The 27,453-nt window shown below is 40.6% G+C and overlaps 1 protein-coding gene across 1 annotated transcript in view; it reads right to left on the bottom strand.

Moving 5' to 3' along the window:
• Window positions 1-6,473: 6,473 nt before the first annotated feature.
• The window catches only part of LOC116982459 (B-cadherin-like), a 40,060-nt gene continuing 19,080 nt past the window's right edge, over window positions 6,474-27,453 (bottom strand). Inside the window, exons 3-16 of the mRNA XM_033035693.1 lie at window positions 26,733-26,929; window positions 26,336-26,494; window positions 24,509-24,655; window positions 23,649-23,793; window positions 20,374-20,546; window positions 19,314-19,442; window positions 17,823-18,005; window positions 14,856-15,100; window positions 12,959-13,101; window positions 11,392-11,616; window positions 10,328-10,549; window positions 9,319-9,449; window positions 8,508-8,648; window positions 6,474-8,128 (exon numbers count right to left, since the gene is read on the bottom strand). Of these exons, the coding sequence (XP_032891584.1) occupies window positions 7,919-8,128; window positions 8,508-8,648; window positions 9,319-9,449; window positions 10,328-10,549; window positions 11,392-11,616; window positions 12,959-13,101; window positions 14,856-15,100; window positions 17,823-18,005; window positions 19,314-19,442; window positions 20,374-20,546; window positions 23,649-23,793; window positions 24,509-24,655; window positions 26,336-26,494; window positions 26,733-26,929 (2,450 nt within the window). The 3' untranslated portion in view covers window positions 6,474-7,918. The remainder of the gene's footprint in view (window positions 8,129-8,507; window positions 8,649-9,318; window positions 9,450-10,327; window positions 10,550-11,391; window positions 11,617-12,958; window positions 13,102-14,855; window positions 15,101-17,822; window positions 18,006-19,313; window positions 19,443-20,373; window positions 20,547-23,648; window positions 23,794-24,508; window positions 24,656-26,335; window positions 26,495-26,732; window positions 26,930-27,453) is intronic.

The following is a 27,453-nucleotide window of genomic DNA, read 5'->3' as shown; positions in this document are numbered from 1 at the left end:
TGTAGAACAACTAATGACCTAGTTTGATTTGATCACACATACAATTACATCACATGCACAAGACGCATTAGATACTCCACAGTGCTTTCCCCCATGGAGGGAACATTTGTACTGCAATGTGTAGGAAGGAACTGCAGATGCTGCCTGTCACGCTGAGGTACTCCAGCATATATATTGCAGACTTGTATTGCATATTACAACATGTTACAGATATGTATCGCAATTACAGGTTGAGGCTAATGACGGGTTTTCATAAATTGTATTTGGCTTGTCTAGTTTGAAGAATATGTATCTCAACTCTCTGGACCCTGGAGTCTACAGTAGATGGCTGAATTTCCTTCTGTAGGTGTGTCTACCTATGATAGAACTATCAATCTTCTGACTGATGTAATCTGTCCTCATTTCAATCCTAAGTGAATTATCCTTAATTCTGAAGATGAGACCTGCTGTTCTAAATTCCCCAATCGGGCAACAATAAAATGGGTTGCAATTAGTAAAAAAAAAAGCACAGCTACTTTCACAGAAGCTTTATTTTTTCTTTTCTCATAAATGTTTAATCATCCTCCGAAAGATGTATTGAATATACAGCAAGTCTGTGTATTGGTGAGAACTTCTTCCAACTGATCCAGTGAATGGGAATGAGCTGAATGCAGGAGAGATCAGACTAATTGGTTGCAACTCCAAACAACATCCAGCCAAGTAGGATGCACAAGAGTTGAAGGCCCAACCGAGGACAAGGGGGAAGCCATCTTTTAGTGGTTTGAAACAACCCTGACACAAAGGTAGCATAGGCATGATGAGGTGAATAGCCTTCCCTTGCACTGCATGGTTTTAGAAGATCGAAGGCAGCCACGGCCATTAGGAAATAATCAATGCAACCTTGGGATCATGCCGTACAGTTCCTCAGACCAATGCCATCTGCTGCAGCTTAATCAATAACTTACCCTCCATCTTAAGGTTAGCATTGAGCAATGTCTGTTGCTTAGTCACCGGTGCAGAGCTCATTTGGAACACTTCCAACAATGAAGCAGGTCTCAGGCAAACCAGATAAGCTTGAACTTTGGCTGACATGTTGGAACTGCAATGTGTGTGCGTGTGTGTGTGTGTGTGTGTAATGGAGGCATTCATTGCTTTAACTTCAACAATGTCGAGTGTTGAGAGTGTTGTGAAAAGACACAGAACTGCGGAGACATATACAGCAAGCATGGCGGGCGAATAAGCAAGCCACGCGTGGTGAAACAAAGAGGTCTTTATTGCTGAAGTAAAGAGAACAACACACATGCGAATGGGGGAAGGCTGACCTGGGCTCAATACTTATACCTCGTGACAACTCCTTCCCGCCATTACCCAGTCACGTGACCGTACCCCCCCCCCCCCGACTGCCGAGGGTTCGCATAGTAGGTGGCCTAACCACTGGGTGGCGCCACACAGGTTTAGTTAACTGTAAATATACTACATGTGTACACCCATCATACATACCTGTTGCACATTTACATACATGACTTTTCTCTTTTTAAAATCTACACATTAGTTACAGATTTATACTGTAGATAGACATAAAATGCTGGAGTAACTCAGTGGGACAGGCAGCATCTCTGGAGCGAAGGAATGGGTGACGTTTTGCGTTCTTCAGACTGATGAGGAAGTCAGAAGGAGGGTCTCGACCTGAAACGTCATCCGTTCCTTCTTTCCAGAGATGCTGCCTGTCCCACTGAGCTATTCCAGAGTTTTGTGTCTATATTTGGTGTAAACCACCATCTGCAGTTCCTTCCTACAGATTTTCTGAGATACTTTGATCTCTATCATAAAAAGGGCACAAAGTGCTTGGGTAACTCAGCGGGCCAGGCAGCATTTCTGGAGAGAAGGAGTGGGTGATGTTTCTGGTCGAGACTATTAAAGTCACCCATAGTTCAAGAACAAACGTTGCTGGGTGTGGCACAGTGGTAGAGGTGCTGCCTTACATCGCTAGAGACCAGGGATCAGTGAGTCATAGAGTGATACAGTGTGGAAACAGGCCCACACCAGTCAACATGTCCCAGCTACACTAGTCCCACCTGCCTGCGCTTGGTCCCTTCTGCAGAATCCCTGCTTTCTCTACACTACCTGTCCCTCCACCTATTTTCATATCATCTACAAACTCTGCCACAAAGCCTTCAATGTCCGCGTCCAAATCATTAATATACAACGTGAATAGTGCGGCTACTAGCAACGACCCCTGCGGAACTCCACTGTCTTGAGGTTTGTCTTGCAGATATTGTTTTCTGCAGTTCAGTAAATGTTGCAGAAGCCCAAATCTCCATTGGATATTTGGTTGGTTTAGGTAGATTTCCATTCTGTGTATATTTCCTGTCAAAACTTCCCCTCGATAAATAAATCTTATTGCTTGAATTGTTTTAATTTAACACATCGGTTTCAAACATTTTGAGGATTTATTGTGCATTTTTTTGGCAGCTAAAATATCTTACCGTTTACAATTGCTAAACATGCAAGAGATAGTTTCACTGTGACCAAAACAGCAATTCACATCTGACTCATCCATCTTTTGGATTCCGCTTGAAACTTTAGTCTTTCCCGTCACTGCTTATGTATAAATTGTAGATGTTTGTAGTTTGTGTCAGATGTTTTTTGATGCCATTTAACTAAATGGTGAAAACTCGCTTGCAAATTCAGATGTGAAAATCTTTGTGTTTGATTAACTTTGATTAACATTTTTTTAAATTAAGCCTCATATTCCAACAAAGCACATTGTTTAATAAAGTGCCAAAGATCCAATACTGAGACAGGGCCTTAAGTCTTCAACGAGGCAGCACTCTCAGTGAGAGTGTCACTTGCAAATATAATGTATGCTTCCAAACTCATTTCAGTTAGCATGTGTTTTTGGTGCTTGGTTTCTGGAGCATTTGATGTGGGCAGAGCCTCAACATCAATTGCCATTACGTTTCTTGCTGTTCTTTTAAAACTTTCATGTATTCTATGTATGAGTTGAAATACTTCTGCACCAAGTTACCAACTTGAGACTTTGCGCTGTTCCCACCCTTATCTTCCATCATAATGCATCGTCCATTCCAGGACTTAATCACAATCTTCCTATTTCTTCTGTACATTTTGTCTGATCACCAATGTTTCTCATCATGCAATCTTTGCTATAGACAAATTCATGCTCGTGCAAGATCAAAGTTAAAATTGGTAGACGCCCGCTCTAGGGTTACCCTAGAAAGGCATGGTCATCAGTACAGCTTCCCCCACCCTTTGTCTTATTAATCTTTTAATTAATCTTTTATCCACAAACTGATTTGTTGAGTGCGTACAAATGTATTCCCTAGTTCAAACTAGTGCCATATAATCACTAGCTAATGCGCATAAAAACAAAAAGCCCCGTGATTTCACCTGATCTTCATTAGCACCGAGCTAATTAACCCAGGGGCAACTATTGCTGATTCTCAAAATGATGAACCATGTCCATACTGTGTGCAAAAGGGATGGACAAAGGCTAGTTCATCCCATTCATTATTCAATATCACTTCATAATCAGGACTGACATGATCACCACATACTGAATACCAAACTTTCAACATCATCCAGCTCAGAGCAACTTGATTCTGTTCACATTGGTATGAAGACGAAAGACCGTCTTGTGCAATATATGATCTCAGTGGCATTACAGATTGAGATGGATAAGATAAATATTTCTGATATTTTTTACCATGTTTAGTATCAGGCGGCGAAAATGACCAAAATCATAGGCAAAACATTTATTTACAACTTTCAAAACATTGAAAAACTTATTTCATTTCATATGTTAACTATGTACACATTTCATGCGCAACTCTTGCTTGTTGCCAGTCGTCTATAATGATCACAATCGTGTCTCTCTCTCTCTTCCCCTTCCCCCCCCCCCCCCCACACACATCAACAATGGCCACCGGCCACCCTGACACCCACCTCAGAAATCCATGCGTGTTAATGGCAATAACTTCAGCACATCTGAAGTTTGTAGCAAGCTGCCAAGGATCACCAGAATCACTGGTACCTGTGGCTGATGCTCTCAGGGTGCACCGCGAATTCAGAGGCCAGCTGCTTCCTCAATGCTTTATTGAAGTGCAACTTTGCACCTGGTGCAGGAGCAAGTTGACTAGATTCCCGTTAGTTCCACTCTGTCGACAAGTTTACTGGAGGTGCAGTGTTGCAGCAAGGAAGATTAAAATGTGTGGAATGATCCAGCTCTATTTATGGAATGCACTCAGCTAGAAACTAGTGACCTGTTGTTCAAGATCACAATGCGTGCATTATATAATAACTGGAAAAGTAGCCATTTCGTTAGATATCTTCAAATACAAGACTATGTGAAAATACACACGCAAGATTGTTACTTTATGGGCCCCAGATATATTAGACGAATGCATGAACAGAAAGGCGGATACAAATAAGTTAATATCCTATTTCTACAATACCCATTTAAATGTACATATCCCATCATCGGAAATAATTAGGCAAGCATGGGAAGAGGAATTGGGTTTAACAATTTCAAAAGATAGTTGGGAAGAAAGTCTTTTATATATACACATTACTGTTCTCTTAATGTTAGACACTCCCTAATACAATTTAAAATACTGCATAGACTCTATTATTCAAAGTCTAAATTGAACAAAATCTTCCCAAATATCTCTACGATCTGCGATAAATGTCTCCTCCAAGAAGCGACTATAACCCACTCTTTTGTTTCCTGCACAAAATTATAAAACTTCTGGAGGGGAATTTTTGATATCTTTTCTAAAATACTTAAAACTAAATTGGATCCCGATATAAAACTGATCACACTGGGAAGTCAGAGGCCTGTTCTAAGCTAACGATATTTCAAAGACATTTCCTTAACTATGGCCTAATAACGCCAAAAAAAATTACTACTCAAATTTCGGAAACAGACAACAGTCCCCACAGTGAAGATGTGGATTACAGATAAGTCCGAGACACTACATTTGGAAAACATTAGGCTTGTCTTGGCAGAAAAAACAGATCAATTCCTTAAGACATGGACACCCTTTACTGAATTCTTACAACAATAGTATGGTGCAACACAAATTTAAATTTAAATCCGATGCTGGGTTGAGTGAGGAGGGGGACGAGGGGCAGGTATACCCCCACTTCTCTTTTTACTGTAGCAGTCTATCTGCTACACTGCTTTGGTAGTTTAAGGGGTTCTCTTTTGTTCTTCTTCAATCTATCTCCTCACTTACTACTTCTTTTCTTTCACGTTTTCTTTTTCTTTTCTCATTTTCATACTTTAGGTTATAAGGTTAAAAATGAACCTGTACAATAATTGTATGATCTTAGATGCCAAATGTTTTCTCTCTGTACAAATGCTTCGATTTAAAAATAAAATAAATAAATAAATTAAAAAATAATAATAATAAAATCACTGTTAGATGGACATATTTCTGCAGGCAGCTGAACTTGGAAGGTACTGTACAGTCCTTCCCAGTTGACAAATGAAGGCTTTAGCTTGTAAAAGGCTATGCTCCCTACATTTCTCTTGGTATTGATATCTCATAGGGGGCCTTGTCCACTGTGCCCATCAGTGGATAGAATCCAATGCGATGCAGAAGTGGTTCTTAATCCACTGTGTTCTATAGGTAGAAGCCCAATGTAAGTTGCAACCCCCCCTCGCCCAATGCCCACAATTGCCTCAAATTACATGAGAACTGGAGTGGAAGCATTTCTTCCTCAATACAAAGGGAATGCTTCTAAGGATTGAATTATTTACCTGGCTACACGCTCAAGAAACAGTCATGGGTTTTGATGTCAGTTGCTTGGTTACTTTCACCCACTGTACCAAGGCTAACCTCCGGGCCATGAACAGCCCATTTAGAGATCTGTTCCAATTTATTTGTGTTACGAAAAGTTGTCCTAAGCAGCTTTTTCCTCAAAGCCACTGACTGACATTGAACTGTGCTTCCATTATTATTAAGTGCACTTAAGAATGGACTTCTCACTGAAGATGGCAATTTTTTGGCATTCTCAGAGTGAGGTATTTAAAAGGAGGTAGAAGCATTTTAGAACGGCATGTTTTTGGAGCTGGGACAGTCAGGAATGAGGACTGGGCAGATCACATTGTATTGAATGGCAGGGCAAGCTTGAGAAGGCTATAATCCTGCTCCTATATTTATGTACTGAGTCATGCTGCTGTTACTGTATGTCCTGTCCCAACGTGTGCATATAAGGGATAATGAGATCACAGGATCAACGATTAGGAAGATGTTGAAAGGGCAATTCATTCATTTTGTTCAAGACCAATGCGAAAATAGCTCAAAACCCTCAAAGCACATTACTACAGCAATCCATGCAAGATCTGAGGCAGATGTGTTTTGCAACAAACATTTATTTAAAATACATACACTTGAACATCAAAAGCAGAAAAATTAAAATTGCAACAGCCAAATAAGAAACTAATATAAAATAAAAATAATTTAAGGAGCCAATTTTTCGTCAATTTTAATTGCATCAAAATAATAGGCACTAGCTTTGGTTTTAAAATGACAGAAAAAACAGAAAAACTCAACCCTTTCACCAGAGAAGTGCAACATTAGTCGTCACATCATCTACATTGCAGTTTTATATCACAAATTATGCTCTACTTAAGTTAGCAAATATGAAATATTATAGTAGAAAAACTATAAATCAGTGCTGTGCTATATGAACCACTTTCATGACGCCATCATCCAGGAAGGCACTTATAGCCTGTAGTGTCCACTAAAGGCTTAACTGCAAGTGCAGGTGCGAGCTTATATCCAAGTTGTCCAGTCACACAAGTCAAAGGGAAAAACATTTGCACTGCTGTTATGATGCAAATTAGATGTCACCTTATTGACAAGTTGGTTTTTTTCAATGCGTGCCTGGACTTTTGATTAGTTTCAGGTATAAATTAATGGGATTTTAGGAAGGGACAACAGGACAAGGAAAAGGTTGTGGAAGTTGATGCACATGATCTAGGTCACCTCTAATTGATTTATAGTTTTACAGGGCTGTTGGCATTCAAAATCTCCAGTGCAGAGGACTTTGTTAGAGAATCTAATATTGGATTAACAAAATTCTGTCCCCTCTTTGTTCCACATATATAATGTTAGAGGCAAAGATTGGTGGGGAATGGGTCAGACTATTAGATAACATCATTTAAAAATACTATTTGGAAACATGGTGCAAATAAACCACATCCACTGCAAAGATCTGACAGTAGATTCTTGCTTTGAAAGTCTACCTACCAATCATAAAACCAGCTTTCACACATTTAGTAAAAAAATCATTTATTTTCAACTCATTAATCAGTAGTACATACAGGAAGGTAATCCTATATTTGTTTAAAAAGTGGACTTTCCTTAAAAGCTCCTAAATGAGCAATTCCTGAGAATGCATATGCCGTTTATGCAAAGCAAATTTTGGCTAGTAGCTGCAAAGATTTGATTCCACGATGCCTTTAACCACATTAAACTCTGCATATGGATCTGTAAATTATTCAAAAGCAATCCTATCTTTATATTACATTATTGCATACCTAAAACCAATAACATTCTCATTTGCATTCAAAAAGCTGCAGAGAGATTATTTGAGCAGTGGAATATTGCCATAAGAGCAGAGTAGGGTAATATAAAATAGAATAAACTTTGGCTCATTTATACTTTGGGAAAATTAAAGAGAGAGTCATGGACTAATGAAAATAAAGCTCCGAGCAATAATTCATTGCAATTAGCTCAGGAAAAGCTCGTTTTCATCATAACAATTTGCTAAGTTTCAATGCAGGACCAACTGGAAAGTGTTATCCATTCCACCTGCTACCAAATTGTGCCATGCACTCTGCTCACAATATTTTCCAATCATTAGGTGGTTGAAACCCAAGTCCGTAAAATGTTTGCTCATTTGCACCTCCTCATTCCTCCCCGTGGCCGTACATTTCAGCGAGCTTCCGGAAGCGCGGGCCCCAACTGTTCAAGTGGTCATAATCCTGGTCCTCATCAGAGTTGTTGGACGAGTTCACCGAACTTAGAGATTCCGCCTCCGAACCACCGCCTTCATAATCAAACACCAGGAGGGAGTCGTACGGAGGGGCAGTTGGATCATTGTCAGCGGTCTTCAGGTTCTGTGGGAACAAAACCAAGTGATAGTTAGTATAAAGCAGGGAACTTCTGAAGACCAGCAACAGCCCGGCTCAAAGGATTTTCTGCCAGGATAACGCGAATCTAAGTAATATTAACAAAATAATCCAAATTTCTACTTCTTGCATGTGTTGGGTTATGACAGTAATACAAAATCAACAGCATTGGAATTTTACTCCTCCCCCCACCCACCAGAGCAAGGTTATTTTAATAATGTGTAAGTAGGAACTGCAGATGCTGGTTTACACTGAGGATAGACACTAAAATGTTGCAGTAACTCAGTGAGACAGGCAGCATCTTTGGTGAGAAGGAACGGGTGACGTTTCGGGTCGAGACCCGTCTCCAGACTGGTTGCTACCCTACCTCATCAATAAAGGTGCCGATCTCATCAGGGTTAGCAGGGCGCGGCCGATACTGTGGTGCCATGAGGACAGGAGCCACATCATTGCGAACAACCTCCGGTCTGGCATCCAGGCCCCGGTGCAGTTGGCTGAGATCATAATCCTGTTAAACGAGACAGTTATAATCACAACATTGCATGGAGATATTTTGATACACAGTTATATAATAAAGATATTATCTGCCAACTGCCCAGACTACTCAATGGGACTCAAGCAAACCTACAGTGGACATCTTACCAAGATGATATGCTTCCCGTTTGTTATGAAACAGACAGGGCACACTTACTGACTGAGTAGAAGCTGGTAAAGTGTCCAGCCAAGGTGGGAGTGAGTTGTGGGTGGCTAGGCTTTATACGCATGAACTGTTAATGCAGCTTGGAGCAGAGTATTTGCACCTTGTAGATCAGTGTCACTCATGTTACGAGTCATGCTTTGGTAGTTATGCCCACTTACTTTTACAGTAGTCCTCCCTGCCTGTTCCCTTTAGAATTAGAAAGACGTGCCAGTATGAAGTTATATATGCTATGTCGTTAATAAAGTCTTTGGACCTTTATCTAGGTGTAAGGCTTCAGTTATTACAACAGCCGAAACACAACACACCTGAAGCATTAAGCAACCTGTCACAAGTGCACATGATGCAAGCGTTTGAATCCTTTGCAGGACATGGACACAACTGTGGCCAAATGGGGAGGATAAAACATGATAGTGGAGTTTAACTATTTGTAATCATCTGCACCCTGACTCCCTGAAAAACGATTCCATTCATCACCAACCTGGTCTTCTTCACCACCACCTTCTTCATCATAATGGTAAACATTATCCCGAATGTCCTCCTCAGGCAATAAGGGATCCTTCTTGACACTTCGCCTCCTTTTTATAAAGAGCAGGAGCAGGAGCCCCAAAACTAAAAGACACATTTAAAAATATTTACTAGAATTTATAGAACAAAAAATATTTAAAGTCTTCAATTGGAAATATTAGTTTTTTTTTATAAACGTTGATACATTTAACTTACAAAGGATTATACATAGCATATGGATGCAATAGCAAAAAGCCCAGCCTGGAATGTAGATCTTTAAAGGAAAGGAATTGAACTCTGAAGGTGCAGTACTCTAATATCCTAAATTTAAACAACTCATCCTGCAGTTATGAAACAGGAGGAATAAATGGAACTAAAACCTATCTATGGAATCCACAATCATTTTCCTTCAAACGGGACATAATTAACATTCATAACCTTAAAAGTTAATAGAGCACATATGGGCAAGGTATTGGCAAGTAGAGAATGTTGCATGTAATTGGTACAAAAGGATAAAAAGAACACCACGTGACATCTCTATGTTTGAATGAGGTTGAAATAGAATTAGCTGTAAAAACAGTATTGATTATATATAAACATGAGAAAATATTGAGGGAAATGCAACAAAACAAAAATACAGTTAGAAACTGACTGCTCCTTCAGAGTTCAATTCCTTTCCTTTAAAGATCTACATTCCAGTTGGAAACTAAGTGGATAATTCTTTGACCCAGGCATTGCAAACATTGTGGGCCAAATGACTTGCTTCACTCGTTTTCCAAATCACGTGGCATTTCTAATCAGCAATTTACTTGCACACCCTTTACAGCCGCCTCTAAAGATTGCAGGGGGAGAGAATCCTATGCCATCCTCGACCAAAGAGAAGGCGTATACACAGAACCTCAGCTTAGTTGAAGATTTGGAATGAAGAAGATTAAGCCCAACTCTTGAAGCAACGATCACTTTGAAATTGAGATGATACTTACTCAACAAGGCCAAGATAGCGCCCAGAATAGCCAGAATGCCAGGGATACCAAAAGCAGCGGCAGCGATCCTCTGTTTACATGCTCCGTTTTCACAGTCACACACTTCCACTCGCAGTCCAGTGACCTGAGACATCTGTGGAGTCCCGCCATCTGTTACTCTCATGGAAACTTCATAGATGTTCGGATCAATTTCTCTTTTCAGCCGTAACAGCTTCACATCATCTGAACAAAAGATGACAGATTGTTATGCAACCTCCGCAGAATCACGGATTGCTTAACTCGAAACATGCCAGTTTGCAAGCTATGGGGCGATGGCCCCTTGTGTTTGTTCTCATCAGATTATTAGCCTTGCTGCTACCTGCCACTTTGATTTGGCCCATGTCTTCATTCCCTTCATCCAACTCCACCTCAATTTCCCTCCTGGGAAAAATAAAGTTCTATTGTATCGTAACCAAATCAACTGAAATACATCCTCACGAGTGATGACTCCACTGCATCCAAAACTTCACGACGAACACATCACCCCCACAATACCAAATTGCACCATCAATCCCTCTTGTTGCTGATATATGCTCCATCTCTTATCATTAGACTTGTCTCCTAATCCTTCCCAGTTTCCTACATTGGAGTAGGTTCCTTGAAAATCGTGCAATATTCCATAACAAAGGCATGTTGCAAGATAATTGCTGGTATAATGAATGACTCTTTGGATACGGTCGCGGGGTGACGCCTGTTTGATGGCGAGTAGTCGCCCAAAGAGTCATACCTTTTTATGGTCGCCGCTGGATTTTCGACACGTTGAAAATTTGCGGCGACCTGCTGCGACTATGATGGGTGCCGGCAAAATCGGGTAAGTGGGGCAGGCCCTTGAGGATGTGTGAGGGGAGAGTGGTGTGCTGATAAGAGGCAGAGTTAAGGTTCCCACATCTCAGCATTCAGCTTTCTACTAATGCGTGTATATCTAGCAAGTAGCAAGGCAGCGGACAAGGAAAGACTAGTCGTTGAGGATAAAGGGTTAAAATGCTTATTAGTTCATCATTCTGTTTGAAATGTAATAAACTTACCCCTGCCTGTTGATTCAATAGTCCAGTTATTCTCAGCTCCATGAACCAGCGCTATTGCATAAGGAAACGTGTTGGGTGGAATGTCTTTGTCTACAATGGTCACATTCACAGGGAGACCATTCTTGTTGCACACCCGGTTGAGAGGTGAAGTGGCAATGGGCGGATTATCATTGATATCTTCAAGATCCACAAGGATAGTCCCAGTACCAGTGGCAGGTGGACTCCCTGCAGACAAAAAGGAAAATTCTGAAACCAATTGCAAACATTGGAAAAAGTTCATGTTATCTGGGACTAGTAAATTGTCTTTTCACATAGTGACCGAGGCTTCTTTCCATCTGTTATCAAGCTTTCCAATGATCCTTCCACAAGGCAGGATACTATCCGGTTCACCTCTACGTCATTGTAGAGATTGAACGTTTAGCTATAGACTGATGCGCTACAATGCCTACAAAGCATTTCACTATACATTGGTGACAATAAAGCTAAACTTGATGGATGAAGAATTGACCACTTTAGTTAATTCCTCCAGATGAACCGCAGGGTTGCCATTATAGCATTTATCTTAATATCTATTTATGAAGAAAATTGATTGAAATAATTTAAACTTTTTTATTTTTTATTTTTTTAAGCATTAGTATCAGCTACTGGTCCATCTTAGTTGGTATTTTGGACGATGGCCAATGTTAACATGTTCACACCCCTCCCATAACTCTGAGGAAAGAATTGCTGGGTAAGGCCAGGGTGTCATTCTGCTAGAGGCTTCCTATAATTACCCCAGTATTAGTTTAATTTTTGACTGCTGCACCTGGAAAATTACACAGATATACCTTTTTGCTAGAAATGATGGTGGCTAATTCACCACTGGAGCAGAAATGTAACAGGTACTGTACGTAAGGCGGCTTTTCAAAGTGAGGATGACTGATCTTAAAGACGAAACGATCCTGCTGAAAACAGCAAATGCTAATGCAATCAATGGGAAACACTATGCAACGCAACAGCTGCTGCAAAACTTCACTTTAAAATGTTATCTTGGTTTAATATTGTTCCTTTATATTTACATTTTAAGGAGCAAAATCTTCATTGCTTGCCATAAAAACAGTTTCATTGGGAAATGTTCTGCAAATCTATTTACATAGCGAATATGAAATCATGTCATATATAAACAGATCATTGCATAATTTTTCTGAGGTTCTAAATTTGCATTTGCGATTCGGTTCAAATGGACAATTTAAACAGTACTGATGAACTACATCGCAGATCAAAAGGAAAAACAAACATTGGAAAACTGCAGAACCAAAAATAACGTCATTTTGAAATTGGCTCCAATTTCTTTTCATTTGTACTTCAGTTCACCCTTGGATTCTGAAAACTTTTAAAAGCTTCAATGCGAAACTACATGGAGGGACAGAAAAACCTCTCAAAATCCATTCCCACTTTCATATCAAGCATTAAATTAACCTCATTGTGACTGTCCTATGACCAGTGGATAAAAAATTGAAACATTAATGATTAGTGAAGGCGGCTAAACTATTACAGGACGTGGCCATGTAGATCTGTGGAGGCTCACCATCATCATAAGCCAGGACCGTGGCAGTGTAAATGTTATCTTTAACAAATTCTGACTCCCTATCCATTTCGCTGATTAGTTTTACGATGCCAGTCTCCATCTCGATTTCAAACCATTGTGCTGGGTCACTTCCCATCCGGTACCTGCAATATATGCAAAATTAAATTCACGTACTATCACCAATCCCAAAGTCAAAAGAAAATGATGTTTTTTCCTCCCCACAAGCAATACAATGTTATTTTAAGTGCAGCCTTTGTGGAAAACTAGAGATTTATCAGAGCACACACACACACCCACACATATATATACACACACACACACACACATATACATATACACATACTTATATATATAACAAGATAAATAAGCATTATAAACTGGCCCTTTGGCCCAACGTGTCCCAGCTACACTCGTCCTACCTGCCCGCATTTACCCCATACCCTCCAAACCTGTCCTATCCATGTACCCATCTAGCAGTTTCTTAAACCTTGGGATAGTCCCAGCCTCAATTACCACCTCTGGCAGCTTGTTCCATACACCCATCACCCTTTGTGTGAAAAACGTACCCCTCAGATTCCTATTAAATCTTTTCCCCTTCATCTTAAACCTATGTCCTCTGGTCTTTGATTCACCTACTCTGGGCAAGAGACTCTGTGCATCTACATGATCTATTCCTCTCTTGATTTTATACTTTATTTTAAAACACTTAGCATGTGTAAATCATTAAACTGACTAGTTTAATTTATAGCCAAATTAGTACGAGGGCTGAGATAAACGGATCTCACTTTGTGCCGCTTGCTACTGTGCCCCATTACAGCTGGATAGGCCATATCCACTAGTGGATGGCCGTACAGCATTAAATAAATCCTTAAATTATATCCTTTTTTAAAAAAAGACAATGGCAAAACAGACTACGGCCTATTATACAAGGTTTCAATAACATTGAAGACACAACCAAATCATTTTTTTCCCTTATCCCTAACCAGTCTGAAGGGCCTCGACCCAAAATGTAATCCATTCCTTCTCTCCAGAGATGCCGCCTGTCCCGCTGATTTACCCCAGCTTTGTGTCTTTCTTCATATCAATAATGATACCCAATTTGCACTTTAAAATCTAATGGTTTACAGGAGTGACAAAATACCTATACCCTGAAAGGAAATGTTTGATATTGAAATTATAAAAAAGTGCACGCTAAATATTTTGATAGGTACAAGAGACTGCAGGTGCTGACGTCTGGAGCAAAAAGAAAGCTACCGGAGGAATTCAGCTGGTCAGGTAGCATCTGGGACAATGCAGGAAGCTTAACTGCGGAGAGCCGCAGGGGAGGATATGGTTTCAGAAACAGAATTCAAGATAACTTTATCTCTGGGATCACAAATTTGTGAGAGGGAATCCCTCATCACAAAAAGCTGAGGCCAACTCATTCAAGACCGAGGACAGATGATTTTGGTCTGGCACAGATTATAGGACACAGGTAGGAAGGTGGAGCAGAGGCCAAAGATAGGGACAGCCAATATCTATTTGAACAATGGAGCAGGCTCCAAGGCTGCATAGCCTCATCCCATTCCAATGAAACTATCTAGTATCTAACTCAAGGTCCCAGCATTCATAATTACAAAGAGCATTCAACAGATATTGTCCTGAACTAAGATGGCACAAAATGCTGGAGAAACTCAGTGGGACAGGCAGCATCTCTGGATAGAACGAATGGGTGATCTCAGGTCGAGACCCTTCTTCAGACTATCTTTGGTGTAAACCAGCACCTGCAGCTCATTCCTACACACAGTGTTGAAACTACCCACCTTGTAGCTCTCAATTAATAATCCTACTCAAAATAGCAGCTCAGCACAGGAAAATATTGCTAATTTGAAGGTGTCCCCACATTTCTATTTCATACCTAACATTTTGGTGCTGTGCACTGTCTGGGTCTTTTGCCTTGCTTGTAGTGACAGTACTGCCAACCGGTAGATTCTCAGGCTGCATGCTAGTCTTTGTTTCTGGAGTAAATATTGGCGCTTCATTGACATCAATCACGTTGATGGTTACTGTAGCTGAGGAGAGTGATAGGGTATCAGGGAAAGGCATCAGATTCCTTACTTCAATTGTCACAATATGCGTTTTGCTCTTCTCAAAATCCAGGGGCTGCATTGGAAAATTAAAAAAAAAAAATCAGTGATATATTGATTAAGCATTATAGACAATAGACAATAGGTGTAGGAGTAGGCCATTCGGCCATTCGAGCCAGCACCGCCATTCAATATGATCATGTCTAATCATCCCCAATCAGTATCCCGTTCCTGCCCTCTCCCCCTCTCCCCATATCCCCTGACTCTGCTATTTTTAAGGGCCCAATCTAGCTCTCTCTTGAAAGCATCCAGAGATCCTGCCTCCACCGCTCTCTGAGGCAGAGAATTCCACAGACTCACAACTCTCTGTGAGAAAAAGTGTTTCCTCGTCTCCGTTCTAAATGGCTTACTCCTTATTCTTAAACTGTAGTCCCTGGGTCTGGTCTCCCCCAACATCGGGAACACGTTTCCTGCCTCTAGCGTGTCCAAAACCTTAACAATCTTATACGTTTCAATGAGATTGCCTCTCATCCTTCTACTCCAGAGTGTACAAGCACAGCTACTCCATTCTCTCAGCATATGACAGTCCCGCCATCCTGGGAATTAACCTTGTAAATTCCCTAAGCTGCACTCCCTCAATAGCAAGAATGTCCTTCCTCAAATTAGGAGACCAAAACTGTACACGATACTCCAGGTGTGGTCTCACTAGGGCCTTATACAGCTGCAGAAGGACCTCATTGCTCCTATACTCAACTCTTCTTGTTATAAAGGCCAACATGCCATTCGCTTTCTTCACTGCCTGCTGTACCTGCATGCTTACATTCATAGACTGATGAACAAGGACCCCCAGATCCCGTTGTACTTCCCCTTTTCCCAACTTGACGCCATTTAGATAGTAATCTGCCTTCCTATTTTCGCTACCAAAGTGGATAACCTCACATTTATCTGCATTAAACTGCATCTGCCCACTCCTCCCAACCTGTCCAAGTCACCCTACAATCTCTTCATGAAAAACAATTTAAACTAAAATATGTGAGATAAATGAAAAAGTCACATTGACAAATACAATTAAATATGCAAAAACTACAGGGAATATCCCAACAAAATGCTTTTAGAAAGTACCATTTGATCACAGAGCCAAAAGCACCGTGTTGCTTCACAATGGCAAGCAGGAAGAATTAACTAGACCAAACGTAGACTGGAAAATACCTTTGCTCAGTACCTACCCAATCCCCCAGTTGCCAAACACTTTAATTCCCCTTCCCACACTGCCGCCTCTGTCCTGGGCCTCCTCCATTGTGTAAGTGAGGCCAAATGCAAATTGGAAGAACAGCATCTCCTATTTCGCTTGGGCAGCTTACAACCCAGTGGTATGAACATTGATTTCTCTAACTTCAAGTAACCCTTGTATTCACTCTCTCCATCCCTCCCCCACCCAAGTCACACCAGCTTCAAAGTAGTCTTGTTGAGTCCTTCATTGACCTGTTGACCACTCCACAGTAGTCAAGGCTGCCCTAGTTCACTCCCCCATCCCAAGGGATTTTTTTGCACAAACTCTGTAGTCGTGTCAAGAGAATGCTCCAAACGTCTCATTGCAAGATCGTTATTGCATAGTTTGGCCGAACGCACTATGGGAACTTCACTCACACCCCTGCAGGAGCTATTTAACAGGAGGTGCAACTCCAGAGCAAATAAAATCATGGGAGACTTTTCCACCCCTGTAACGGACTGTTCAAGCTGCTACGGTCAGGCAAACGCCTCCGTTGCCATGCGGTGAGAACGGAGAGGTTCAGAAGGAGTTTCTTCCCAGAGGCCATTCGGACTGTAAACGCCTATCTCACCAGGGACTAACTCTGCTGAACGTTTTTCCTTCCATTATTTATTATGTAAAAGAATATGTGGGTTATGATTGTGTTTATAGTTTGTTTGGTTGTTTGTCTTTTGCACAAAGGTCCGCGAGCATTGCCACTTTCATTTCACTGCACATCTCGTATGTGTATGTGACAAATAAACTTGACTTGACTTATTGCCTTGCACATGTGACATGAATGTTATATAAATGTTTGCAGCCTATTTTCATGATTGCCTAAATACTGCCACACACAGACATGAACTGATGCACTTTTATTCTGTATAGCAAAAAAATTCTGGACATTGTTTGCCGTGGAAATAAGTGGATGGCCCCACATGTGACCTTATTATGGAAGCAGTATACAATGACTGATCATAGAACACGAAGGGACATCTGCAGCAGTCCTAGCGTGGTGGGTGGGAAGTAAAAGCGGGATTTCAATTGTAAGCCACAAAGATCTTCCCTTATGTGAATGAGGTGTGATTTGGGCCAATAAAGTGGCATCCCCCCCCCCCCCCTTATATCTCTGGGATTTAGCCCTTTTCAGGTCCGGTGTCAAGTGACAAGAGTCAAGAAGGGACGAGACCCGAATCGTCGCCAATTATTTCTCTCCAGAGATGCTGCCTATCCCACTGAGTTACTCCATCATTTTGTGTCTATCTGCTGATAATTAAACCAAGATTCAATGAGCATGTGATGTTATTTATTACCATGTAATAAGGCCCATTTTCTGCCCTTTCGTGAAAGCAAAACTACCATATTGTTGGCCTGACTGGGTTTGGTTAATCCAATATTATTTACACCAGTATTTCGTTTTACATGGAGAGGACATCAAGGCAATTTTCCACATTATCAGGAGATGCCAATATTGCAGCCGTTCCAAACTGCCCAAATCCCATCTCAACATACAAAAATGTGTGGTTACCAGTGGACTGGAGTGCCATACCTTTATCAATTTAAGGATTCCATTATTATCCAAGTCGGTCTCCACAGTGAATTGCTGTCTCTCATTCCCAAAGATTATACTGAAGTTTGCTTTCCAGGCTGGTGTATATGCCTTATCGGCATCAGTTACAGGGTGCCTTGATACATCATAATCCACTTCATTTTCTGGAGCACTAACAGTAACCTGCAATTAAAAAAATAGTCATTATTACAAGTTGTAGGAGCAGAATTAGGTCACTCTGCCCATTAAGCCTACTCCCCCATTCAATCATGGCTGATCTATCTTTCCCTCTCAATCCTAGTGTCCTGCTTTCTACCCATAACGCTCGACACATGTACTAATCAAGAACTTATCAATCTCCACCTTAAAAATATCCATTGACATGGCCTCCACAAGTAAGTAAGCTTGTGGAGGCCAAGTCAATGGATATTTTTAATGAAGTCCCCTTTATCCTTCCAAACTCCAGCGAGTACAGGTCCAGTGCCTTCAAATGCTCATCACATGAACCCAATAATCCCTGGGATCATTCTCGTAAACCCCTCCAGACTCTCTCCAATGCCGGCACATCCTTCCTCAGATATGGAGCCCAAAACAACGCGTCTGACCAATGCCTAATAATGCCTCAGCGTTACATCCTTGTTTTTTTGTATTCTAGCCCTCTCAAAGTTAATGCTAGCATTGCATTCCCCTTGCTTACTACCGATTCGACTTGCAAGTTAGATTTTTGGGAATCCTGCACCAGCAATCCCAAGTTCCTTTGCATCTCCGATTTCTGAATTCTCTCCCCGTTTAGAAAATAGTCTGCGCCTTTATACCTACTACCAATGCATGATTCCACATTTTGCTACACTGTATTTCTCAGCCCACTCTCCTAACCGGTCAGAGTCCTTCTGCAGAGCCCTTAACTTCTCTACACTCCTGCCCCTTTGTATCTTTAATATCTTTGTATCACTAACTTTGTATCATCGGTAAACGTGGCCACAAAGCCTTCAATCCCCTAATTCAATAGGCTTTATGATTTACAGACTGTTCCAACTCAACACCCAAGCTAGGGTGGATTCAACTTTGTTCTCTTCTTGCAGCCATCCAATATCAAAAAGAAAAATCTCCATTCTCCTGAAGCCACTAACAATTTACCACAGAATGGTTCCCAAAATACTCTTGAATATTGCCCAAATGAGCTTTCATTTCGCAAGGATAAGGGGAGCATCTCCTCAGTCACAGTTGATTAGAGATGGTCTGGGACTTTGTAATTCCAACTCCAAGTGTACAAGGTGCAAGCACTTCTTTCACAAAGTTAAAAGATCCTTTGCCTGGCAAACACAAGTGGAAATGGCCAGAATATTATGCAATGCTTCAACATTCCACCTCAAACAATTAGAAACATTAATTTCATGTCCAGTTTAAGGATCTGTTTTTTTGTACTCCGCAGGAAATGTTTAAAAATGCAAAAGGGAAATGGTAAAATATGCAAAAAAAATAAATCTTTACCGAAGTGGTCACAAATTGTGGGGCATTATCATTTCTGTCCAGAACAGTAATTATTGCTGTGGCTTTGGTAGCCAGTCCTTCACCTCTACTATCTGCTGCTTGAACCACAAGTGTGTATTTATCGTATTTCTGAAATGAAATAAAATTAAAGAGCATGTTTGAAGCGTATTCTTCATAGTCAGATAATTACAACACATTCTATAACGACACTGGTTAAAAAAACAAACTAATTGACAACCACTTGAGTTCTCAACCCATGGTCTGTGGCACCACCTTCAATAGTTTGTCCAAATATCCTTCAAATGTAATAAAGGTTTATTTTTTTCACCATGCCCGCCAGGAGAAAGTCTTTTCCCCCAATTGCCCGCTAATTCTGCCAATTAAATTAATACCACAGATAAAGTGTCTATAGTTAAAATGGCAACTATTAAATGTTCCATCGGCGCCTTTCTCAGTAGCTCTAACTGTAATTTGGCAACATTCTTGCAGTTTTAAATGTCTACAATTTCCACATTAATTTCTTCCATCCCAACAGAAAAACATCTCCCAAGGATTAATGACCAACAAGTCCCTAATGTAGAGAATATTGCCCTTTTCCAAACATGCTACATCCATCAAGGGCCCCCAAGCCCCGTGGTCTCCAATACTTCAGCATCACTGCAAATGAAGTTTATTTATTTAGCTTAGAAATGCAGCTTGGAAACGGGCCCTTTGGCCCTCCGAGTCGGCACAGACCAGCGATAACCCATACACTATTTCTATCCTGCACACTAGGGAGAATTTACAGAAGCCTATTAACCTACACGTCTTTAGAATGCGAGAGGAAACCAGATCACCCAAAGCCCTTGCGGTCACAGCGAGAACGTACAAATACAGGCTGCAACCGAAAGTCAGGATTGAACCCAGGTCACTTGTGCCACAAGGCTACAAATCTACTGCTACCCAATATTTTAAATAGGCACACTCTTTATTCATTAAACCAAGGAAAAACCAAAGGGATGCTTCAAATAAGAGTTAATATTTTCACCTACAAACTCTGCAGTGAAATGTACAGACTCACCTCCCGATCCAGACCTTCTGTCAGCACACTGATCAGTCCAGTTTTAGTACTAATTGTAAACATATGTGCATGAGGAAATTTTGGATCTTGATCCTGAATGGAATATCCGATCATAGAATTCAAATTATCTTTCTCATCTGCGTCCGTGGCTGTCAAGTTCATGATTGCAGTACCTGCCAACAAATGTACATTAAATTACATCAGTATAGACACAAACATTTTTCTCCCAAGCCCATGGAAAATATTAGGTTTAAAAACTGAACTGAGATACAGACATGTCAGCATTTTTCAACAAACCAGCAATACTGCAATCTCATCGACCCCATTGTCATAAACACATTTTATGATAAAAATCTGCCGGTTTGTTCAGTGTACAAGAAACAATACTCCAAAATACTAATATGAGAGCATGACACAATTAGATAGAACTGGATGAAGTAAAGGCCCCACTGTTAAGTTAAACTACTGCACCACAATAAAATGCAGAAGTTCACACACCCTAGAACCTGCTTCCAACACAATGTTCCAAGGCTCATCTGCACTTTACTACCCATTCCTCACACTTTCTTCACTACCCAACAAACACCTCCGTTTTGAATGCAACTCAATGGCTCCCTGGAGCAAACAATTCTAAACATTCACACCCATCAGAAGCAATTCCTCCCGATTACATCTAGACTAGATAACCTCATACCTGGTTTTTGAGTTTAGAGATAGTGTGGAAACAAGCCCTTCGACCCACCAAGACCATGACGACCAACGATCACCCAGACACTAGTCCTATCCAACACACGAGGGACAATTTACAGAAGCCAATTAACCTACAAAGCTGCTCATCTTTGGAATGTGGGTGGAAACCGGAGTACCCGGAGAAAACCCACGTGGCACAGACAGCAACAAGTGGTCAGGATCAAACCTGTCTCTGGTGTTGTAAGGCTGCAACATTACCACTGTGCCACTGTGCTGCCCAGCTTGCCCCATTAGGAGGAAAAGCATCCATCCTGTTGAAGCCCCTTAGAATATTTCCTATGTATGGGAACAGGAATTAAGTTTAAAAATTCCCAAAGACAGATGGGAAAAATATCTTCTATATGTACATAACTGTTCGATTAATGCAAGACATATTCTAATCCAATTTAAAATACTACATTTTTAATTTCTTTTATTTATATAGCACATTTTTAGTCAACTTGCATTGACCCCAAAGTGCTTCACATAATTACATCCACACACACAGGCAAAGGTGGGTGAAGTGTCTTGCCCAAGGACACACACAGGCAAAGGTGGGTGAAGTGTCTTGCCCAAGGACACAACGACAGTATGCACTCCAAGCGGGATTCGAACCAGCTACCTTCCGGTTGCCAGCCGAACACTTAGCCCATTGTGCCATCTGTACATAGACTATATTACTCAAAAACTAAACTGAACAAAATTTTCCCAAATGTATCTCCCATCTGCGACAAATGTTTATCCCAAGAAGCAACTATAGCACACTCCTTCGCCTCTTGCATAAAACTCCATACATTTTGGAAAGAAACCTTTGAAATCTTCTCAAAATTGTTAAAAACAAAACTGGACCCCAATACAGAAATAATTATTTTTGGAATAACAGGTGCCTGCTCTGAGCTATCAATATTTCCAAAGTCTTCAAAAGGGAACTGCAGATGCTGGAATATCGAAGGTACACAAAATTGCTGGGGAAACTCAGCGGGTGCAGCAGCAACTATGGAGTGAAGGAAATAGGCGACGTTTCGGGCCGAAACCCTTCTTCAGACCTTTCAAAGTCGTTTTCTCAACTACGGCTTGATAATGGCAAAAAAAACCTATACTTAAATTTTGGAAAAATGCATCTACCCCAACGCTTAAAATGTGGATCACAAGCATGTCTGAGATGCTACATCTTGAAGATATGTGACTCGTCTTAGCAGGAAAATCAGAGTAATTTTTAAAGGTATGGTCTCCTTTTATTGATTCATTACAAGTATAATATGGTGCAACACAACTCTGGAATTAAACCGATTCACGAACAGGTTCGAGAAATGAAGCAGGTATATCAACACATAAGGGTCTATTTTTTTTTCCTTTTTTGTTATTATTTTTGGTTTTTGTCGTCTTTGTCTTCTATAGGCTTTTACTCGTTCACTCCTGGACTGCACTATGCTAGTCTAGGGGTTTACACATCACTATTTCTTTCACACTCTCTCTTTTTCATTCTTTCTCTCTTGTTCTATTTTTATCCTGTTAAATTTAAAATAGAAGATGTACATTAAATGTATTTTGTCATATGCTGCGGGCTATACTACTGTACATTGCTTCTAATAAAAATACAAAAATTTAAAAAAAGAATATTTCCTATGTAAATATGTTATCATAATGCACTCTTGACTGGAGCGTTCTGAGTAAAGCTGCATTCCCCACTCGAGAGGAAACAGATAGTTTGCTTTGCCCAGAATCATCTTCGAAAGCCAGAGTATGTCTGTGGCAACCTTGGCAGATTTAGTCATGTGCCAATTCCTTTGGAGCCAACTGCAAATACCAGGATAGGCTAATAAGCATTTTAAGTTATCCTAATTTCTTTAATCAGTTTACCGAGCCAAAGTACACTTATTCCTCTGATTGGATTGTACTCTGTAACTGTGGTACAATGTTGTGGCAACTACATCACTAGATGTGGATGCGTCGAGTCTGCTTATCCAACTAAAGCATTACAAAAGCAAATTGTCGTGGCTGTTTCTGGACAGTGATTCTTTAAAGACGACAAAACCCTTCATTCATTTTATAAATAAACATATGTAATGGGTTCAGAGAAAACAAGTAAAAATTTGGCAGCAAGGCAAAATAATTGTTTTTTTTTAAATCTTTATTTTATTTTTATTTTTTTTGGTGGCTTTTTTCTGTTGTCTTTTGGTTCTTTCTTTTCTTTCTCTTTTTTTGTTTTTGGGGGGGGGGGGGGGGTAAAAAAAAAAAAGAGGGGGGGGGGGGATAAATAAATAAATAAAAGATTTGTCATATTTGGCCTAACTAGCCACACTTGTCCAACCAGGATATATTAACAGTAGAAATAACCCATTGAGAGAAAAAAAAATCTGCAGTCTTTGTCTATAATCTCTCTTTCCACTACCCATGCAGGACAAATTTCAAAGGTGAAAAGGGAACCATAGTGCCCCTTTACGCTGTAGATTTGGGATAACAATTCAAAACACCACGGAATTCTCATCCGATAAAGAATTGGTCATTCAATATCAATTCAGAAATTAGATGAAAAAGTGCCTTACCTGTCGTAGCTCCTTCTTTTACCGTACCATAGAAAGTTGGTTCAGTAAACTGTGGTCTATTATCATTCATATCAATAACCTCGATGAGAACATCCACTGCCTCTTCAACCGGATTATTATTTTCATCGTAGGCATGAGCCAACAGCTATTTCAGATAGATTAAAAATTGTGGTCATTAGAGAAGTGATCCTCTTGCAATTAAAAAAACATTATTTCAAAAATAAAGGACCGTGCTGGAGTAACTCAGTGGGTTGGGATGCAAAAAGTCACCTATCCATGCTCCCCAGAGATGCTCCCGGACCCGCTGAGTTATTTCAACACAGTGCCCTTTTGTGTAAATCAGCAAATGCAGTTCCTCGTTTCTACACATCCCTTCACCATTCAACCAGAAATCTAAGACTCTTATAAAATAGTCAGGCTAGTTAGTTGGTTCTTAACAGACAGAGGGAGGAGGGGGGGTGGTGGTAGAGATGGAGGGAGGGGGGGTGGGGGTGGGGTAGAGAGGGTAGAGGTGGAAGCTGCCGCCATTGCTCGTTGATGGCGAGCATAGGAGTGCCCCTCCCTCCCGGAGTGTCCCTCCCTGCCGTGTGAGTGCATTGTGACGTTAGCCGGATTTCTCCTCAAAACGGGCGAGTTTGGGCTGTTTTTTAAAATTACAAGGATCAGAAAGTTCAGAAATATAGGTGGAAATGCGATGGGAGGGTGTTTATCGCCTCCGGGGGGGAAAATGTGAGTAGGATGTGTGAAAATGGCTGTGGCCTAGCGTTTGGAAGAAAATAGGAATTAACCCGATTGTGCCCAGATGACACACATGTACATACACACAAGAGAAGAGTTTTAGTAATATAGATTATACTCACTCTGTATTTGTCTTGTTTTTCTCTGTCTAAAGGTTTATGCAGATAAATATAACCATTCTTTTTATTTATAGTAAAAATCCCAATAGGTGGCTCATTTGCTCCTGGGCCTGTTATAACGTAATATATATTTGCCAGGTTAGACTTGATCTGTTAAGAGAGAAGAATAAATCTGATGAGAACAGTTTTGCAAGCACTTTATGGCAAGTCAGAAAAGCTATACCAATCAACAAAAAACTCAAATGTGAATCACCTCAAGACACCACATGAACATTGAACGATATGGTTCAATACATCCCAATTTCAAGGTCTTTTCTAAACTGGCTGATGTAGGTGGAGACAACCAGGTTGGAAACAAACATTCCTGTAACCCTGGTGGGAAATTGGGAACTGGGAGTACAGGAAATCCAAGGAAAGAGGATGCAACATGAGGAAACAAAGAGGTGGCAGCTTCCCCAGTTAGTAGAGTAATAAGAAAAGATCAGGACTTGAGGGTGAGGGGCAAAGGTGCCAACGGCATATAGTTAAGGGCCACATTGGGTCCTTAATTATATGTCAGGGAGTGCAGGTATCAAAATGACAACCCCAATGTGTGGGCATGAATTATTATAATTTAATGGTTTAAAACAAAACTATTTCTTGTATTTTAAAAAAATCTTTAAAATCTATTGGAATGCTCAAACATGGCTCGCAGACCCATTCACTGCTGATAGGTGCAGAGCATCAGCCCTTTGGGTATTGAGAAAGTGGGTCTGGATAGGCAGGAGCTGCAAGGCAAGTGTCCAAGCATGGAGCCAGGTGTGGACGGGCACCCAGGTTCAGAGTGGTTAAGCAATAATTATATTTTAGCACACCACTAAAAATGACATTACATCTCATTCAATGAAACATAGAAAATAGGTGCAGGAGTAGGCCATTCGGCCCTTCGAGCCTGCACTGCCATTCAATATGATCATGGCTGATCATCCAACTCAGTATCCTGTACCTGCCTTCTCTCCATACCCCCTGATTCCTTTAGCCACAAGGGCCACATCTAACTCCCTCTTAAATATAGCCAATGAACTAGCCTCAACTACCTTCTGTGGCAGAGAATTCCAGAGATTCACCACTCTCTGTGTGAAAAATGTTTTTCTCATCTCGGTCCTAAAAGATTTCCCCCTTATCCTTAAACTGTGACCACTTGTTCTGGACTTCCCCAACATCGGGAACAATCTTCCTGCATCTAGCCTGTCCAACCCCTTAAGAATTTTGTAAGTTTCTATAAGATTCTTGGGAATGAAGGTACAACATTTGTTCTTATTTTAAAGTGACAGGTTATAACCATGTGAAAGAGTCACGTCACTGAAATCAATGGAAAAGTCGGGTATACGGCACTCTGTGGAGGGGCAATCACTGACATCGCTACCATTCATCTACTTTCTACTATTATATATCTGTGCCTCTGCAGGTGTGGACCAATGCCTGTTTGTAGGAGCACACCAGTGTGGGGTTGAACTCTTTCTCCATAACAGCATAAAAAGCATCATTGTTTTCCTCATTACAAATTCTGGGTCACTAAGATACAATTCTTGTTTTGAAATTTGGAAAAAGTATGGAATTATTTGGAAAAAAAGTATGAAATTATTTGGAAAAAAATTCCACTTGTTTACATTCCTATGCTTCATTGACGATTAGATAGTCGGTAATAATTTAGTTGCCACTTTCACGCTTGTGTTATTTATACTACTTAATTCCAAACAGTATTTGAGCCAAAACTGACTCAGTTTGAAGTCAATACCGCCACAATTCCCAAAACGGTACTTCACTACAATTTGAGTTTTAAATACAAACCTGTACAACTTGCTTAGGGAAAGTCCCTATATCGTTTTCTGGATGTTTGGTGACAGGAATCACCCACTCTCGCTTCCACCGTCTCAATCCGGAGCGATAAAACCGTGAAGGCCACATAATCACTGGCACGTCAGGTGTGCTCCCCGTAGAATCTTTCACCTGTAACGCAAAAGGCAGTGGTTCTTTACAATAACTTCACCTGTAGCGGGAAAGTGTTTCTGCTCAAAATCCAAGAATCGTGCCTAAATCTACAACAGCCATTAAAGTTGGAATGCTCCCATTCATCTATTCCCAAACCTCCATTGTTCAAAAATGCTAGAATATTGCAAATCTTTGGTATTTATTGTGGTCACTACTATTCAAACATTCATCTTGAATTTTAAAAATAAATAAATACCTTTTCACCATTTATTAGGATGCTGACGGCAGTCTTCCATGTCTCTTTAGTCTCACTATGTGCAGTGATCATAAAACTTATTTGGTTTGTTGACGATACATATCTTCCGACAAGCACCTTTCCATCAGATTGAACATGGAAATGCGGATCATTCGTGTGGAATTCCAGACCCTTTTGATCACTGCAGTTGAAGTGAACTACAAAAATAAAAAGGCAAGAACAATTAAGCACTTTATCAGCATTTACCTCATCCCAGTGCTACTTGAACATTCAGAAGAAACACCTTCTTCATGCAAACTGAATTTATTAAATTATAATTTGCTAGACACACAACACAAGGGATAACAGCATTCAGACACAAAAATAAGCCACTCACATTTCAGTGGTCACAGGTTAATCACACTACACACTGCAGCTGTTTCACATAATTAGTTATCTTGGTTCCTTACTGGGTCAATGCCCCCACAGCACAGGAAAGCATGCAAACCCCAAGAGATAAGGTCTGAAGAAGGCTCTTGACCCAAAACATTGCCCATTTCCTTCGCTCCATGGATGCTGCCTCACCCGCTGAGTTCCTCCAGCATTTTTGTCTACCTTCGATTTTTCCAGCATCTGCAGTTCCTTCTTAAACAAGGAACTACAGATGTTGGTTTACCAAAATAAGTGCTGGAGTAACTGAACAGGCCAGGCAGCATCTCTGGAGGACACAGATGAGTGGACC

The sequence above is a fragment of the Amblyraja radiata genome, chromosome 17 (assembly GCF_010909765.2).
Source record: "Amblyraja radiata isolate CabotCenter1 chromosome 17, sAmbRad1.1.pri, whole genome shotgun sequence".
Lineage (NCBI taxonomy): Eukaryota > Metazoa > Chordata > Chondrichthyes > Rajiformes > Rajidae > Amblyraja > Amblyraja radiata.
Note: the sequence above shows the minus strand (reverse complement) of the source record. Positions and strands in the feature narration are given on the sequence as shown.